This window comes from Lissotriton helveticus, chromosome 12 (genome assembly GCF_964261635.1).
Source record: "Lissotriton helveticus chromosome 12, aLisHel1.1, whole genome shotgun sequence".
Lineage (NCBI taxonomy): Eukaryota > Metazoa > Chordata > Amphibia > Caudata > Salamandridae > Lissotriton > Lissotriton helveticus.
The window spans coordinates 4,484,860-4,500,833 of NC_136073.1; the positions used below are offsets into that span (position 1 = coordinate 4,484,860).

Below are 15,974 nucleotides of genomic sequence, written 5' to 3' on the forward strand. Positions count from 1 at the left end.
AAAGGGGAAGTACCAAGAATAGACCTACTCCCTCTCTTTGCAATCAGCACCCCCAGGATATTGTCTGATTGGTGGAGTGAGAGGGAAGGCAGGCAGAGCTAGGCTGCTCCTCCAGCTCAGCCACCTCCAGGAAAACTGATTTGTGCGGATGGTCGTTGCTTCAGAGGAGCTCGAGGCAACAATATCTGCCCAGAGTCTATTGCTTAGTCCTACTCACTGGGCCGGCCCTAGGAAAGGACCTTGAGCGGGCTAAGGAATCGATATTGGTTGTTCCAATATGCTTGTGAAGTCACCCTTCAAAAAAAAGTCACATAGTAAGGCAGCGCAGAAGTTAGCACTGGGCTGCTTCCTTAGACGTTTGTCTGGGCCTAAAAGAGAAGGTGCACCAGCAAACCCCTGGCAACAAAAGGGGATTGTTCCCGACTGGGTTTTGGGACTGGGATGGGGATGAAGGTAAAATAACCCATGACAGATGGCACATGCCATAAGGACATCTTGGGAGACACATTTTCATCACTTTTATAAGTGTCCTACGGGGAGCAGAGGGGTTGTATGGATTTAGTGTTCATGATCGGAATGTTAAGATGTATTATATCCGTCAGACAAATTGTTGCAAAATATACATGATTAGTTACATTTCAAAGAAAGTATGCATAAGCTAATGGAGTGTCTTAGTTAACACATCTTTATGAGGTGGTTGGTCAAAGGAAAAACATCTGTATGTGACAAACATGCATGATAATAAAATTATATTTACGATAAAACATGTAAGAAAACTGTAAGAAAAATGCCTCTTTTTATAAATTCACCCCCACATTTTTGCACTGATGCTGGTGGTTTTTCGACTCTGAGTGCACTCAGGCCTGCTAACCAGTCCTCAGTGCCAGTGTTCTAACCCTTCCAGAGTGTATGTCAAATTGGCTATCCCAATTGGCATAAGTTAACTTACTTATAAGTTCCTAGTATATGGTACCCTGAGTACCAAGGGCACTTGGTGTACTGATTTTAAACTGTACTTGTGTAATTTACTTACCTGCTGTGCTCGCTCACTCCCCGGTCCACCGCAGCTACCTGTGCTGTTTGTTGTGGAGGGAGGCAAGCGGCACAACTTCCTGGTTGCTCCATCGGAGGCGGCCATATTTGGTGGGTTGACGCGCTAGTCTCCCACTCCGCCTAACCTACTTAGCTCTCAATTACTCGCGCAGCGGTAGCGCCGTAGACGCGCCGGAGAGGCGCCAGAGAGAAGCCAGTCTGCGCCAGTCCGCGTCCAGACGCTCCGGCGGACCGGTAGGTAGATTGGTCTGCTATGGCTCTACCCACACTCACTTATGATGTCTCCTCATTGCTCGCCCTACGCCCTCCCTTACGCTCTCATTGTGCCCATCTGTGTCACCCGTCCGATATCAATTACCTTTGTAGGAATTGTAACTGGAACCCCTCTATTCCAAATATAGGTACTTCACATCCTTCCCCAGCCCTGGAATGGAGATTGTATCTCCTTAATTGCAGGTCCGTATGTAAACACCACACGGAATTACATACAATGATTGAAGAGCTCAACCCCCACGCACTTTTCCTAACGGAAACATGGCTTCACTTAGACAACGATCCAGCGATTGGGTGGGCCATTCCCCAGGGCTTTACACTCAAGAGGCTAGATCGTCAGACCGGGAGGGGCGGGGGACTGGCTATTGTCTATCGAGACAACTATAAATGCCGTATTACCCCTACCACCTCACCTACCTGCGAAAGTGTTCATTTTTCGTTAGAATTCTCCCCTACTACCACTTTTTCAGGAATATTAGCCTATCGCCCTCCTGGTGCTTTAAAAAACTCCATCGCTCAAATAACGGATCTTGCTGCTAGCATTGTGTTGTCCTCACCCAACTTCACTCTACTGGGGGACCTTAATCTGCATCTTGATGACCCTCACAATACAGCAGCCAATATGCTCCGTTCTAACCTTTCAGCACTGGATCTTCATCAAAAAGGATTTCATATAACCCACAATAGAGGCCATCTCCTGGATCACATTTATAGCAACAGCGACGATCTTACAGTGCTAACTCCGATTCCGTTACCATGGACCGACCACTTTTTGGTTCCTTTTATCTGGCATACATATTCTCCCATCCCCACTTGTCATCTTACTAAACAGCGAGGTAGGAAGTGGTCCTCACTCCCCCTCCCTGAATGGGAAACGGCCCTGGCCAGAGACCCCCCGAGGAAAGCATCGAACGCTAATACTGCAGCCAATAATTTCGATAGCTGGATCTCCTCCACTCTGGACATGGTCCTCCCTGTGCGAGCTACCAATGCCACAAAAAGACTTAGACCTGCTCCTTGGATCACTCCTAACCTCAAATCTAGGAAACTACTCTGTCGTAAATATGAAAGAGCCTGGAGACAAGATTACTCCCAAGACAGGAAGGCTAGTTATAGAGCGGCTATTAGGCTCTATAAACAGGAGCAAAAAACAGCACAAGCCTCCTATTACGGCAGCAAAATTGAGGCCGCCGCTAATGCCCCAAGGGAAATTTTTAAAATCGTTAAAACCCTTATCTCTCCCCCAACGGAATGCCCCTCCGTGGAGGGTGCCCAGGATCGCTGCAACAACTTGGCGAACTTTTTCTCCCAAAAGATTCAGACTATATACTGTTCTTTTGGAGAAGCTGACAGCACCCCGGACCCCTCTTCCCCTCCTTTCCTGTCCACTGTTACTCCTTGCCAGCTAAATACCATTCCTCTCTTAGATATGCCTACTCTGGACAGACTTATCCCTCAAATCACCTCTGGCTCACCTAGTGACTCAGCATCCCCCCAGACCCTTCTTAAGGTAGTGGACATAATTCGCCCGGTCATACTGGACGTCCTCAACACCTCCATCACCACAAAATCCGTACCCCCGTCATGGAAGTGCACAATGGTGAGGGCTCTGTTGAAGAAGCCCAACCTGGACCAGGACAACCTGGCGAACTATCGCCCTATCTCTTTGCTCCCTTGGCTGAGTAAACTATTGGAGAGGCACGTAAACAACATCCTGATGAGCCATTTGGAATCAAATGGTCTCCTGCGTGCCTCCCAAACAGGGTTTCGCCCTCGACATGGAACTGAAACCGCTCTCCTAGCGGTAACGGAGGAAGCTAGAACTGTGTTGGACAAGGGTGGAAAGGTCGCCATTATTTTATTAGATCTAAGCGCTGCGTTCGACACAGTTAACCATGTCACGCTCTTACAACGCCTGGCGGACATGGGTGTGTCGGGCGCAGCCCTAGAATGGCTGACATCCTTCCTGGCTGACCGCTTCTTTCAGGTCTTCGAGGGCGAGGTGACATCCCCTAAACACCCTCTCAGATGTGGGGTTCCTCAGGGCTCCTCCCTGAGCCCCACTCTGTTTAATGTCTACATGGAGCCCCTAGACAGGATAGTCCATCCCTTTGGTGTGCGTATTGTCACCTACGCAGACGACACCCAACTGGTGGTCTCCTTAGACCACCAGGAGGGATCGTCTAGCACCTTCGGCTCCTGTCTGGAGGCGGTCTCCAGATGGATGCAATCCTCATGTTTAAAACTCAACGGGGAGAAGACAGACGTCATTCTGCTGGGCAATCCCTCCCTCTCGGGCTTTGCATCCTCCTGGCCTCCATGTCTAGGCCCACCCCCTACGCCCAAACCTCAAATAAAAAGCCTGGGGATTTGGCTTGATACCGACCTGAACTTTTCGGCACAAGCTACGAAGACTGCGGCTACCTGTTTTGGGTTGATGAGGATGCTACGGAGGGTGCTCCCTCTGCTCCCATTTCAGGCAAGGAGGATCCTGGTCCAGGCCCTTATACTATCTCGCCTGGACTACGGGAATGTCCTCTATATGGGAGCTCCTGCCTATACCATCCAGAGGCTCCAAGTCACCCAAAACAGTGCAGCCCGTCTACTCTACAACCTTCCCCGATGGCAGTCAGCGAGGAATGCTTTGAGGGAACTTCACTGGCTTCCTATAGCTGGAAGAATACAATTTAAGGCCATGTGTATTTTACACAAGGCCTTCCATCGCACTGGCCCTGCAATTCTTCAGTCCCTGGTCACTCCCTATGCTCCATCTCGTCCTCTTCGTTCCAGCTCCTCCCAGCTGGCTACTCCCATCAGAGTCAAGAAGGCTCGATGGGGTGGCCGCTCCTTCTCACACACTGCGGCAAAACTCTGGAACACTCTTCCTCTGCCTTTGCGGGAAACTTTAAACCATCTCTCTTTTAGGAAAACTCTAAAAACACACTTGTATGCTACATTCTGTTGACCTGCCCTGAGCCCTTGCTAACTAAGTTTCTGTCATAAGCGCTACGAGGCCTCCGGGTAGTTAGCGCTATACAAGTGCTGCTTCAATTCAATTCAATTCAATTCAATTCAATTCATGTAAGGCAGAGAGTCCACCCAAGGCTGCAACACGGATTGTGCAACCCTTTGTGTGAAAAAGTAAACAATGGCTCCCAGCCTGCCCCTGTAGACGGGAAGGGAAGTGTTTAAACTGCCAGTTCAACTTTGCCATACAAACCATTGGCAATGACACCACTTCCCTTAACAATATATGTAGGTCTCCCCTAAAGAAGGCCTACAGACCCCCAAGGCAGCAAGCTGTATGTTAAGTGGGACATGTATGTCTATTTATGTCCTTGCAGCAAACCCCTTCAAGTTGTCGTTTTGTTGAGGAAAAGTTAATAGCCTCATCGGCTAATACAGGATTACAGGCTGGCACCCCAGCCTGGCTACATCTGAATTGGAATACCTAACTGTAGGTAGCAAATTATTTGTACCATTAGAGCCGTCCTGACGCTCAGGTTGAATTTAATGGGAAGAGGTGTGGCGCAGCGGCCAGGGCGACTGACGCCGGACGCTGGGGATCACGGTTCGATCCCCGCACAGACGGCAGGGGTCTGCCCAGCACCATGTGACTCTGGGCAATAGCTCGCTTAATCTTTCCCGACGGCCCCCAGCGCCGAGATGCCTACAAGTAGCTGTGCGCTTTACAAATACTGGATTTACATAATGGAACTATTAAAGTAAATCAACTTTTAGAAAGTTGCCCCTCTGACCTAGTTGGTCCCGTAGCCTTAAACAGACAGCATTCTGCTCGCCTGGGGAGTGGTGTAAACAACTCCCAGGCCTGAAAACAACAGAAGCAAGCTGCAAGAAGAGGTGTCTCCTCCCCCTTGAGGGAAGTCACTTGAGGTGTTAGCCCAAAAGGCGAGCTTTGGTGGACAAATGGCTTTAACACTCCTGAGTGGCTGCCCTTTGTGGCAGACAAGCTGGGAACAGGACCAGAGAGGGAAGACCAGTGCCAAAACCGGTTTTCCAGTGGGAGAGTAGCCCACAGATAGCCAAGTCTCTAGGGTGGGCTACCAAGCTCCTAACAGCAGAGAGGAAGTATGCAGACATCTTGGGAGTGGGCAGAATAGTGCACTCTGGGATTGTTAGGTGCCACAAATTGCTGGAAAGTTGTCACCAGAAGGGAGGGACCTGGTAGCCCGTTGGCTAGTGACTGAGTAGCCCTTTGGGGCACTTTCCTGGGATAAATGTGGCACCCCTGACCCTCAGATCACATTGGCATTGGAACCAGTACTGAAGGACTGCTGTGCTGCCCCTGGACTGCAGAAAGAAGCTGCACCATCTGCTGGACTGCACCTACTGCACTTTAGGACTAGCGAAATTAGGACTGTGTCTGTGGCTCCTGGCATGGGGGGTAAAGTCATGCCCAGCCCCAGACCAAAGAAGTAGCTCCAAGGATCTGTTGGCTGATCCCCTAGAATCAGTTCTAGGGACAAAAGAACGAAGAAACCCAAACCGATAAGTTGGTTGCCAAATCCACAAACTCACTGATGATTGCCGCTGGCCTCTCCAAGAGACCGATCCTTGAAGGGCAAAAGTTGCACATGAGTCGGCTATGCCTGTGATTGGTCACCCAAAAGGGACACTAGCCTCTGATTCTTCTTTAACTTCTGTGCTTGGAGACCAGTAGCCCAGCCACAGCTGGCCTTCCACTGTCTTGAAGAGGAGTTTGTGGGACCCCAGACCTCTGTGGACAAAGTTGCCCCACATCACCTGTGCACAGAGAAATCATCGACAGCACAGCAAATAGAGCATCTTTTTATCTAGTACCCCTAGCATCAGGAGCACTAAATTAAAGTATATAGCGTTTGTGCTGAAAAGTTTGGAACTGGACTGGAAAACGCTCTGGTGGTTGTCCAAATCTACCCTATTGGCCCAACAGACCTTCATCCTGTCGGATTTGGTCACCCAAGCCGTAGCCGGAGTAGTCGAACTAACTTTTACAAACTTTTCAAAAGTTTCCAAAATATTTGTTGACAAATGCTTGTTTGCGGTTGAAATTAAAAGTGATAAAGCCTATAAAAATCTGCATCACCGGAATGCTGCGATGAATTTGGTTCATCAAGGACTCTAAAAATGTATTAAAATATAATCTATTTTATAACTGGGGGTCGTGTTTCATTCATGTAGTGTGGCTTTCTTATTTCATTGTTTGGTACTATTAAATGCTTTACACTAAGTTTAATTTTATTTATTTTGACAGTTTTGTATAGCGCGAACAAGACCCTTGCGGGTATCAGAGCGCTTTCCAAGGAACATAAAGGTGATTTGACTAATAAATACGAGTAAAATGACTTAAGCAAATACATTCCTGGTACAAGTTAACGACTAGCGCATATCAACAACTATATATATCTAAGAAAGTTCAGGTGAATCTAAGCTAAGAGGGTCGCTTTCACTTCTTTTTTTAAGAAAGCAGCGGACGGAATCAGTCTTGTTTCTGTGGGTGAGGCATTCCAAATCCTGGGGGCCATTCCTGAGAAGGTACGGTTGTAGTTTTTTTTCTTAGAGAAACATTGTAGTTTAAGTAGAAGATTATCAGAACTCCTAGTTGTTCTGCTACCACCCGATAGTACTAGTTTCTCTGCAAGGTATCTTGGTATTTTTTGGTGCAATGCTTTAGGAGTTATACAGGATCTCCTGGTGGAAATTTCGTGCACTCCTGCTCTGGAATGTTCACTCCAAGTTGAGCCTATTATGCCTAAAGCTGATAACCCTTTGCAAACCATCCCCTTGATTACGAAGGAGATGTTAGCCAGCTTGATAGGGAGGGTAAAATCAGGCTCTCAGGCGGATCCTTGTCCCCCTAGCGTCTTCAAACTAGCCATGCCAGGGATGGAGGAGGATATTCTCTACCTGCTCAACAAGTCCCTTGAAATTGGACTAGTCCCGGTCATGTTTAAGGAGGCCCGGCTGATCCCATTGTTAAAAAAGCCAGGGGCAGACACAAAAAATTTAAAAAACTTCAGACCCATCTCCCAATTACCTTTCTTGGCAAAGGTCTTGGAACAACATGTGCTGTCACATCTCACCAAGCATTTGGAGACATATGACCTGCTAGAGCAAAATCAGGCTGGCTTTCGGGTGCATCACAGCACGGAGTTGGTGATGGTGTCTATTTTAGACGAATTAAGGTGCAGAGCTGATAAGAGGATCCCTGGTGCCCTTGTGCTACTCGATCTCTCCGCGGCTTTTGACACGGTGTGTCATAGTCAACTGCTGTCGCGTCTGAGAGACATGGGCATCAGGGGGCACGCGCTAGGTTGGCTCACCTCCTTTCTGCAGGATAGATCACAGAGGGTGCAGCTGTCCGACCTAGTCTCAACATCAGCGGCCATTACCTGTGGAGTGCCACAAGGCTCTGCCCTCTCACCACTCCTTTTTAACTTCTACCTGCAGCCACTAATTTCAGCTCTAAATCAGATGGATTGTCAGATTTTTAACTACGCTGATGACACGCAGATCATTATCCAAATTGAAGACTCTCCTGGCGCTCAAACCAGGTTGCATAATATCTTAAGGTTCACAGTAAATTGGATGACTGCCAACTCCCTAAAAATCAATCCGGATAAAACCGAGGTGCTGCCCATAGCCATCCAGGGCAGTCCGTGGAATGATGGCTTTTGGCCTAGGGAGTTGGGCAAGACACCGGAACCAGCAACCGCGGTGAAGAGCCTGGGAATCCACATTGACAACATGCTGTCCATGAGTAAACAGGTGTCTGTAGTGGTAGGAACATGCGTCGGTCTTCTGAGACAGATTCGCAAGATCTCTCATTTGCTGTCTTTTTCCACCTTAAGAAGCGTTGTGTCTGCCATGATCTTGGGACGCCTGGACTACGGCAATGCGCTGTACATAGGGCTTCCCCAGCAACTACTGACGCGGCTGCAGACGGTTATGAACGATGCAGCGAGACTGATTTTTAAGAAGCCTAGGACAACACGTGCTTCACCGCTCCTGCATCAGTTACATTGGCTCCCTGTCAGACAGAGGGCACTGTTCAAGGGTCTGTGTATCTCACACAAGGCACTCTACGGTAATGCACCCAGCTATATTAAAATCAGACTGGCCGGATACATCCCGGGCAGGGCATTACGATCCTCAGAAGCCACTCTTCTGGCTAACCCACGTTTTCGCCTGTCCACAGTTGGTGGACGTGCTTTCTCCACTCTGCTTCCTGCAGCATGGAATAAACTCCCAACCAACCTTCGGAAGGAGCCCAATCTTCTGCTCTTTCGCCGAATGTTAAAAACAATACTTTTCCGGGAAGCATGGGGTGTGTTGTAAGTCTGACATTTGTTATTGGTGGAACTGGCCTTCCTTTGTACAAGCGCTTAGAGACCCTGGGGTGATAATGCGCTATATAAATGGAAATAAATAAATAAATAAATAAATAAATAAATAAATGGATTCTGGCCTCAAACGGTAACCAGTTGAGGGCACGAAGGTCGGGGGAAATGTGGCAGTTTCTTCTAGTGCCTGTGATGAGTCTAGCGGCTGTATTGATTGCTGCTCTTAGCGGAGCGGTTGTTGATCTGGGAAGGCCGCAGAGAGCGACACTTCCATAATCCACTCTGGGAATTACTTGGGCTTGGACTGCCTGTTTAAAGTCATTCGGGGGGTATGAATGGTTTCAGTTTTCTCAGGGTGTTCATCTGAAAATTGGCTCATTTAGTTGCAGCGCTGATATGTTTCTGCATGTTTAGATTATTGTCCAGAATTATTCCTAGGGATTTTGCGGAATCAATAATGCGAGGTTGACCATCGAGTGCAGTTAGGTGCTGCATTCAATCGCGGATCGTGTCTGTTTGTTGGGGGGGAGCGATGAGGAGGAATGTAGTTTTAAGTGTTTAAAGTTTTAGAGCAGAGCTTTCCAAACTGTGTGTCGCCTGCAAGTGGTGGGTGTGTCGCGGGATGAGCGCTCTTAGCACATAACTGCTGCTAATTAAGAGCAACTTAAGCTACTTTGAAATTGTAAGATTAATCAGGTGCGCTGGCTGGCAGCTTTATGGTTCTTCTCTGTTGTGGCAGTTTTACCAACATGAGTATAGAGCAACTTGAGTCAGCTTTAAATAATTAGTTGCACTAGCTGGAGCCATGGCCCACAAGGAGCTTTATGTTTCTTTATTGTGGCAGGTTTTACAGCACCGAGATAACAGGGCCTCGCCACCTTACAATCACACATGCTGCTGCAGACTAATGAACGCCTTCCGACATTTGGTTAACTTTTTACTTTACTGGTTTCTTATTGAAATGGTACTACATGCTGTTTAAGACTGATTGACGCTTTAGAGCACCGTGAGCCCAGACATCATAGTACCTGCCTCACTGTCGGCTTTGAATTTAGAAAGACACGGCACATAGAGTACCGAAAATACAGTGCCTATCACCAATTACGTCGCAGTCTCCAGGTTATCACTCTGTTTTTTAACTGCGTGTTTGAATTCTTTTCACTCAGCTTGGTTGCAGTTGACTTTCACTTTTCACTGCATTGATGAGCGGACAGAGGGAGGGAGAGAGGGAGTGAGAGAGGGAGGGAGGGAGGGATAAAGAGAGAGGGAGAGAGGGAGACAGAGAGGAAGGGAGAGATAGAGAGGGAGACAGAGCGAGGGAGACAGAGGGATAGGGGGAGGGAGAGAGAGAGGGAGGGCGGGAGCGAGAGAGAGAGAGGGGGGGAGGGAGGGATAAAGAGAGAGGGAGACAGAGAGGAAGGGAGAGATAAAGAGAGAGAGGGAGAGAGAGGAAGGGAGAGATAAAGAGAGAGGGAGACAGTGAGAGAGGGAGACAGAGAGGGAGGGAGAAAGGGGAAGGGAGGTAGACAGAGAGAGGGATGGAAGCGGAGAGAGAGGGACAGAGGGGGGTGGGAGGGAGCGAGAGAGAGGGAGGGAGAGAGAGGAAGGGAGAGATAAAGAGAGGGAGGAAGACAGAGAGAGACAAAATGTGTGTATGACGGGTCTCATGGTTACAGTTTTTTATGTTCTAGCCCTGCCCCTTCCCCACTGACCCCACCCCCACTGGTGCAGCCCTCGGCCACAAACCACACTGTCTACACTGCCTTACTGTGTCCCAAAATGATGCATCTCCAAAAAGTGTGTCACTAACATGAAATGTTTGGAAAGCTGTGTTTTAGAGGGTTGTTTGCCAGACAAATCTGTGTCTTTTGGAGCATTGAGTTAAGGGATATTTGTTCAGGCCTTGCAGCTCAAAAGTCAAAGCTACCCAGAGTTCAGCTTACAAAAATGTAACCGAATTTGGCTGCAATTCCACAACCAATTAATTTCCCACCCTGCTTACCTGCCGTAAGAATCCCTGGATCCATATCCACCGCCACCATATCCACCGCCACCATATCCTCCAGTCCTGGACTCATATCTATCACCACCTGAAAGAAAGGTATAGCACATGCAGGTCAGTGATTCAGCAAGCATGTGCAGAGACTCAGCTAGTACAATTTCCACACTTAGAAGTAATCCATGCATGTTAACCCCTAAGATGCTAACAGCAGTTACCACAAGTCCTGCACTCATACTTCCAACCAGGGCCGGTTCTAGGATTTTTGGGGCCCTCAGCCAAAAGGGAATGTGCAAGGCCCCTCTAATTTGCCTACATTACATATTCACAGCTACAGAGCTGCTTTATTCAGACTCCTCCTGGGCCGCAGCTCCTCCTCTCAGCCACCTACAAGCACCTCTTTTACAGCTCCTATCGGGCTGAAGGTGTGAAAATTGCTTGGGGGCTGAAAGTTATAGTTGTGGGGCGCTAAACTGCTGACAATGGCCGTACCGCAGTGTCTCTGAATGGGCAGACAGGCAGGAGGCCTAACCACAGGGCAAACCAACAAATCGCGTCTCCTTGCAACTGGGACACCATCCCTAAGAGGCCCAAGGAGGGGGTCCCTCTCATGGACCCAACTGCAAACAGACAGCTTTCTTTCAATTGCCTGGCAGGAGTACAAGAGGGCTAGTGGTGTGTCGAACTGCTGCAGGCACCATGCTGGTGGGCTGAGTGCGAGGCCATGCCCATGCCTAGCGTTGGCCCTGCTTCCAACCAATAAGAAACACTATTCAGCCGCTGTAGAAGGCCATCCACACATCTTCCTGTCGCAGTACATGGGTATCCCAAATGTAAAAGACTTGCCTCGTCCTCCTCTGCCCCCACGTGAGTACCCTCTGCCGCCACCAGATCCTCCTCCGTAGGACCCTCGGCTTCTGTCTGTAGATTTGCCTGCGTTGTCAACTCGGATCTGGCGCCCATCAATAGTCTGTGGAAGATCAAACGCAGTGCACATGAGAAAAGCAGCAACCTTCATTACCCTCCAACAAGGCCTCTGCACAACGCAAACATTAAGCAGTATGTGGAGGAAACATTACAGAGAAGCCTTAGCTTGGTCCATAATTTGGTCAAGCTTCACTGAGAGTGAAGCTGTTCTTCAACACCCCAAACCCATGAAGCGCAAAGGAATACTCATGCAGATTCAACTGGGCAGATCTGTAAAAAAAAAAGGCCAATCGGCATCCTTAAAGTAAAAATCTTACTCTGAGAGATTCCTTAGTGTTAATCTACACAACTGTGTGAGGCACAATATACCCCAATTTACATGAAAGAGAGTAGGTGCGCAGCTATGGCAATCTAGTCTAAACTCTACCTGGTCTCGAGACACAAGACCATCTCAGCTGTCAGCTGATAGGTTTCAGTAAATCTGTTCCTCAAACCTTTAGACTTTCATTGTACAACTAGATTTGGCTGATCCACTGTTTCTAAACACCAGTGAGTGGCAGCCAGTTCCACTGCTGGCAGCTTATTATTTGCAAGCACTATCAGAACATTACAACCTTTCGCTTTATTCAAAAGAGTATAAAAGCACTCACCTTCCCATTCATGGCATTTAAGGCATCCTTGGCATCTTCTGCACACTCAAAGGTGACAAAACCAAACCCTCTGGACCTATCGGTCTCTCGATCCTTCACGACCACAACTACAGGGTGGAAAACAAGGGCGTTAATGGAACTCTTGCTACTCTCAGTCACTGGCAGAACCTCCATTGTCTAAAGAAATGGTGTTCATTTTCAAGGAGGATAAAAAGGATGAATCACCCACCCTTCATGATTCATACTTGTGACACTTTTACATACAGCAACCATGTTTTTCCAGTATCAAAGTCCTACACTGAGTCCTACACACCTCTTGCACACATACTTCGGTCTAGTCATGTATGACATTAGGCAGAACATTATGCATGCCTGGAACACTCACCTGCTGTAATCACCCCATAAGGGCTAAATGAGTTTTCCAAGCACTGCTCATCTGTATCGTAACTGAGGCCGCCAACAAAAAGTTTCCCTTCATCGGAAGCCATGGTGAACACTGAAAAAAAGCCAAATCTCAGTTAGCTCAGGAACCATCACGTCCATGCAGAGACAACCACAAAATGGCAACAAACAACCCGCAGCCACATCGATCAGCCATGGTTGCAGAGCACGGTAAACCCATTCAAAGCTTTTTCTTTGAGTCTTGGATCAATTAAGTTACACAGCAATATGTGAGATGGGCTCTAAAATTTATTACATAAAATAAGAACAGATATAGACTTGTAGTCACTTAAAATGATGACACCCACTAAAGACCACTAAGTCCTAGCACCGTCGGGACCTGAATTAAGGTCTAAATACCATTATAGCGCCTACTCGTTGAGGTGCCACAAAGGAGATGACAGACTCCTATTAGTGGGAAAATCAGAAGGCTTTGGGTGCTCCTGGCAACACATGCAAAAACCACAGGGCACCATATATTTCTGAATCTGCTGCTGGCAAAACTCACAGGTCAGGCCAGAAAAGGAACACGGGTGGGATGGCAGTTAATTTTTGGTCCTTAACCTCACATTCGCTATCAGTCAACGGACAAACCCCAAGCCGTGAATAACCAAACATGGCTTTGGATTCCACACACCGGCAACCCAATAAGACCACTCCATAAAAAGAAAACAAAAAACTTGTATTCCTCTCTAAAATCTGGTCCATGCTGTTACTGTGCTAATGTTCGATTTCTGCTCTTTGTGAAACTCTCTATTATACATTTGGCTACGTCCGCTCTACACAAATAGGTTTAACCCCTTCGCTGCTGGCCCGTTTCCGCCGCTGTGCGGTAAACAAACGAACAGGGCGGGCCGTGACGAACCCCAGCCGTCATCAGCACACAAGCACCGCGGAGCGTGACGGCAGGGGTTCGTCACCAGCATGCAAGGGGTTAATAAATACATTCCTTCACCCATTAAATTAGTACTAGGCCTATCTCCCCCAGGGTTCCATTACAAATGGTTGCTTTCTAAGATCCCCCGGGATTGTGACTGGATCCTCCTCAACCTGTTCTTTATATTGTTCATCTGGAGACCAAATTGACAAACGTAATGGTTTAATGATGAAATGGCCTGTCACAGGTAGGGCACACTTCATATGTGTCAAGCAGGCCTTCTATTGCCAGCCAGCAAACCTTTACCACCATCAAGAGGAGGCCAGGGCCAGAGCCTGGATGGCTTTTTAAACATTTTACTTGTTTATTTAGTTGCCTATTCTTCTATAGCACCATAAAGTATTTGAGCAATTTACAAAGAACTGTAGTTAAATAGGCAAGACATGTTTACAGAAAGTATTTTAAATTAGGCAACAACCAAAGAGGGGGTTAAAGCAGCAGGCTAGAAAAGGAGGAAAGAAGTGGCAAGATATGTGGATCAATAATCAGAATGGAAAGCGGATTAAGAAGTGTGAGAAGCACAGGGATGGTGGCAAGAACAAGAGATTTACAACAAAGGGGGCAAACAACAAATGACTAAACAGCAGATGATCCCAAAAATTAAAGTCGGGCATCCGTCAGGTCTCTTGCGGGGACCATGCTCTCCTCTCGCCTATACCGCCTCTGGGACTTGGTACCAGGTGACAACCTGCTCACCACTGTGTCCTATGCTACCCACTCAAACACACTGGTGTGATTCTGTTTTGTGGAATTGCATACATGCCAATAGACCCGATTCAGGCGGGAGAATCACGCAAATAAAAAAATGGCTTTCTTTTTAGCTATCTCCCGCCTGAAATAGCATTTTCTGCAATAGAAATCAATGGGGAAATGGCATTCTCCCGATTTCTATTTTTAAATCTCCCACTTCACTGGCCTGGTATGTTGGCATGTCTGTCTCTGTTGTGTTCCAACTCTGGCCCTTGTGATCTGTTTACTCTTAAGGGAACAGCTGTCAAGCTAACATTTGTATCAGACCTCATGTACCCAGCCTGAAAGCAAAGTGCTACAGCCCCTTTGGGTAAGGGTTGCCCTACATAATAATGGATCAATAAGTACCCACCGGTGCAGGAACACCCCTTCCTCACCCATTTACTTACAGCCCGGGGTGCCTGAGGAGATAAACCTGGGAATTTCACGTTTCCGTTACCTTTCAGGGGTCATATACGTCGTTATTAAACGGTTTACATCGTGACTCGCGCCAGTCACCGAACGTTTCGGCCTGGACGCCTCTGGAATCCGCGTCACGCATGGCGGGTCTGGAAGCAGGCGTGAGAGGGGGCGACGTCACGCTTCCCGCGGCGCCGCTCCAGCGCTCTAAGACACCTGTCACGCATGGAGGGTCTCGAAGCAGGCGTGAGAGGGGCGAGGTCACGCTAAACGCAGCAGCGCCTCTCCGCTCCGGCGCCCCTAAAATGGCCGCCGGCCGCAGCCATTTTAGGAGCTGCGAAAGGACGACCCCCACGTCTCGGAGGGGTAACAGCAATATGACGTCACTAGGTCCGCGAGCCCACCGCGCTCCCTCTGATGTCATAAAAGCTCGCCCACCGCGGACAGCGGCCCGCGCGCCGAACCTTCCAGAGCGGCGGCGGCGACGCTGCTTCCTCTGTCTCGACGTCCCTTACCTGTCAGCAGACGGCACAGCCTCGCGACTCTCGGGCACCCAGCGCGCGCTCTAGTTTATACCTCGCCTCCCCTCATAAATATTAATAGCGTGACCTCACAATGAGACAGCACGCTCGTGCTCCTGACGTCAGAGTCAGGCAAGCAGCTATGCTCCCAAAGTCCGTGTAGGCGTGGTGACGATGCCTGATCCTAAGATGGCTGCACGTGAGCGCGTGCGCTCCTAGGAGGCGGCAGGAGGGGGCGCTGCTCCCCAGCATTAGAGGAGGCCACGAAATATGCAACTCAGTGGGTTCTTGTGTGGTTCCAGCAGGGGGCCCGAAGTAACACAGAAGTAAAAATACATGCCAACATTTTAGAGCAAGCAAGTGGAAGAATTAATAAAAATAAATAGGAGAATGTAATTTCCCCATTCACTTGGAAGCAGAGGCAATCTGCCTGAGCTGGATCTATTGGCATGTATGGTGACAATCAGGTTTTCATTTTTTGCAGTTTATAATTTATCGCAAGCAAAAACAGAGTTCCAAACCCAGTTTTTGTATGCAATATATAAAACTGCCAAAAATAGACATTTTCAATGCAATAGGTCTCGCATTTGGGAATATTTAAGCTACTGGCATTGTAATGACAATGTCTTTTAAGTATGTGATTTCAAAAGGAACACATTTACAAAAGGCATTGTTATTTTT

At 48.2% G+C, this 15,974-nt stretch overlaps 1 protein-coding gene across 2 annotated transcripts in view; it reads right to left on the reverse strand.

Moving 5' to 3' along the window:
- Window positions 1-15,358, reverse strand: part of LOC144799438 (cold-inducible RNA-binding protein-like) — a 38,906-nt gene extending 23,548 nt beyond the window's left edge. Inside the window, exons 1-5 of one of the 2 annotated variants that reach the window (XM_078670739.1) lie at window positions 15,288-15,358; window positions 12,631-12,741; window positions 12,246-12,352; window positions 11,515-11,638; window positions 10,672-10,759 (exon numbers count right to left, since the gene is read on the reverse strand). In XM_078670739.1, the coding sequence (XP_078526865.1) occupies window positions 10,672-10,759; window positions 11,515-11,638; window positions 12,246-12,352; window positions 12,631-12,733 (422 nt within the window). In that variant the 5' untranslated portion in view covers window positions 12,734-12,741; window positions 15,288-15,358. Of the gene's footprint in view, window positions 1-10,671; window positions 10,760-11,514; window positions 11,639-12,245; window positions 12,353-12,630; window positions 12,742-14,812; window positions 14,934-15,287 lie in introns of those variants that run through there. The other variant, XM_078670740.1, reaches the window with a different exon arrangement.
- Between the last annotated feature and the right edge of the window lie 616 nt (window positions 15,359-15,974).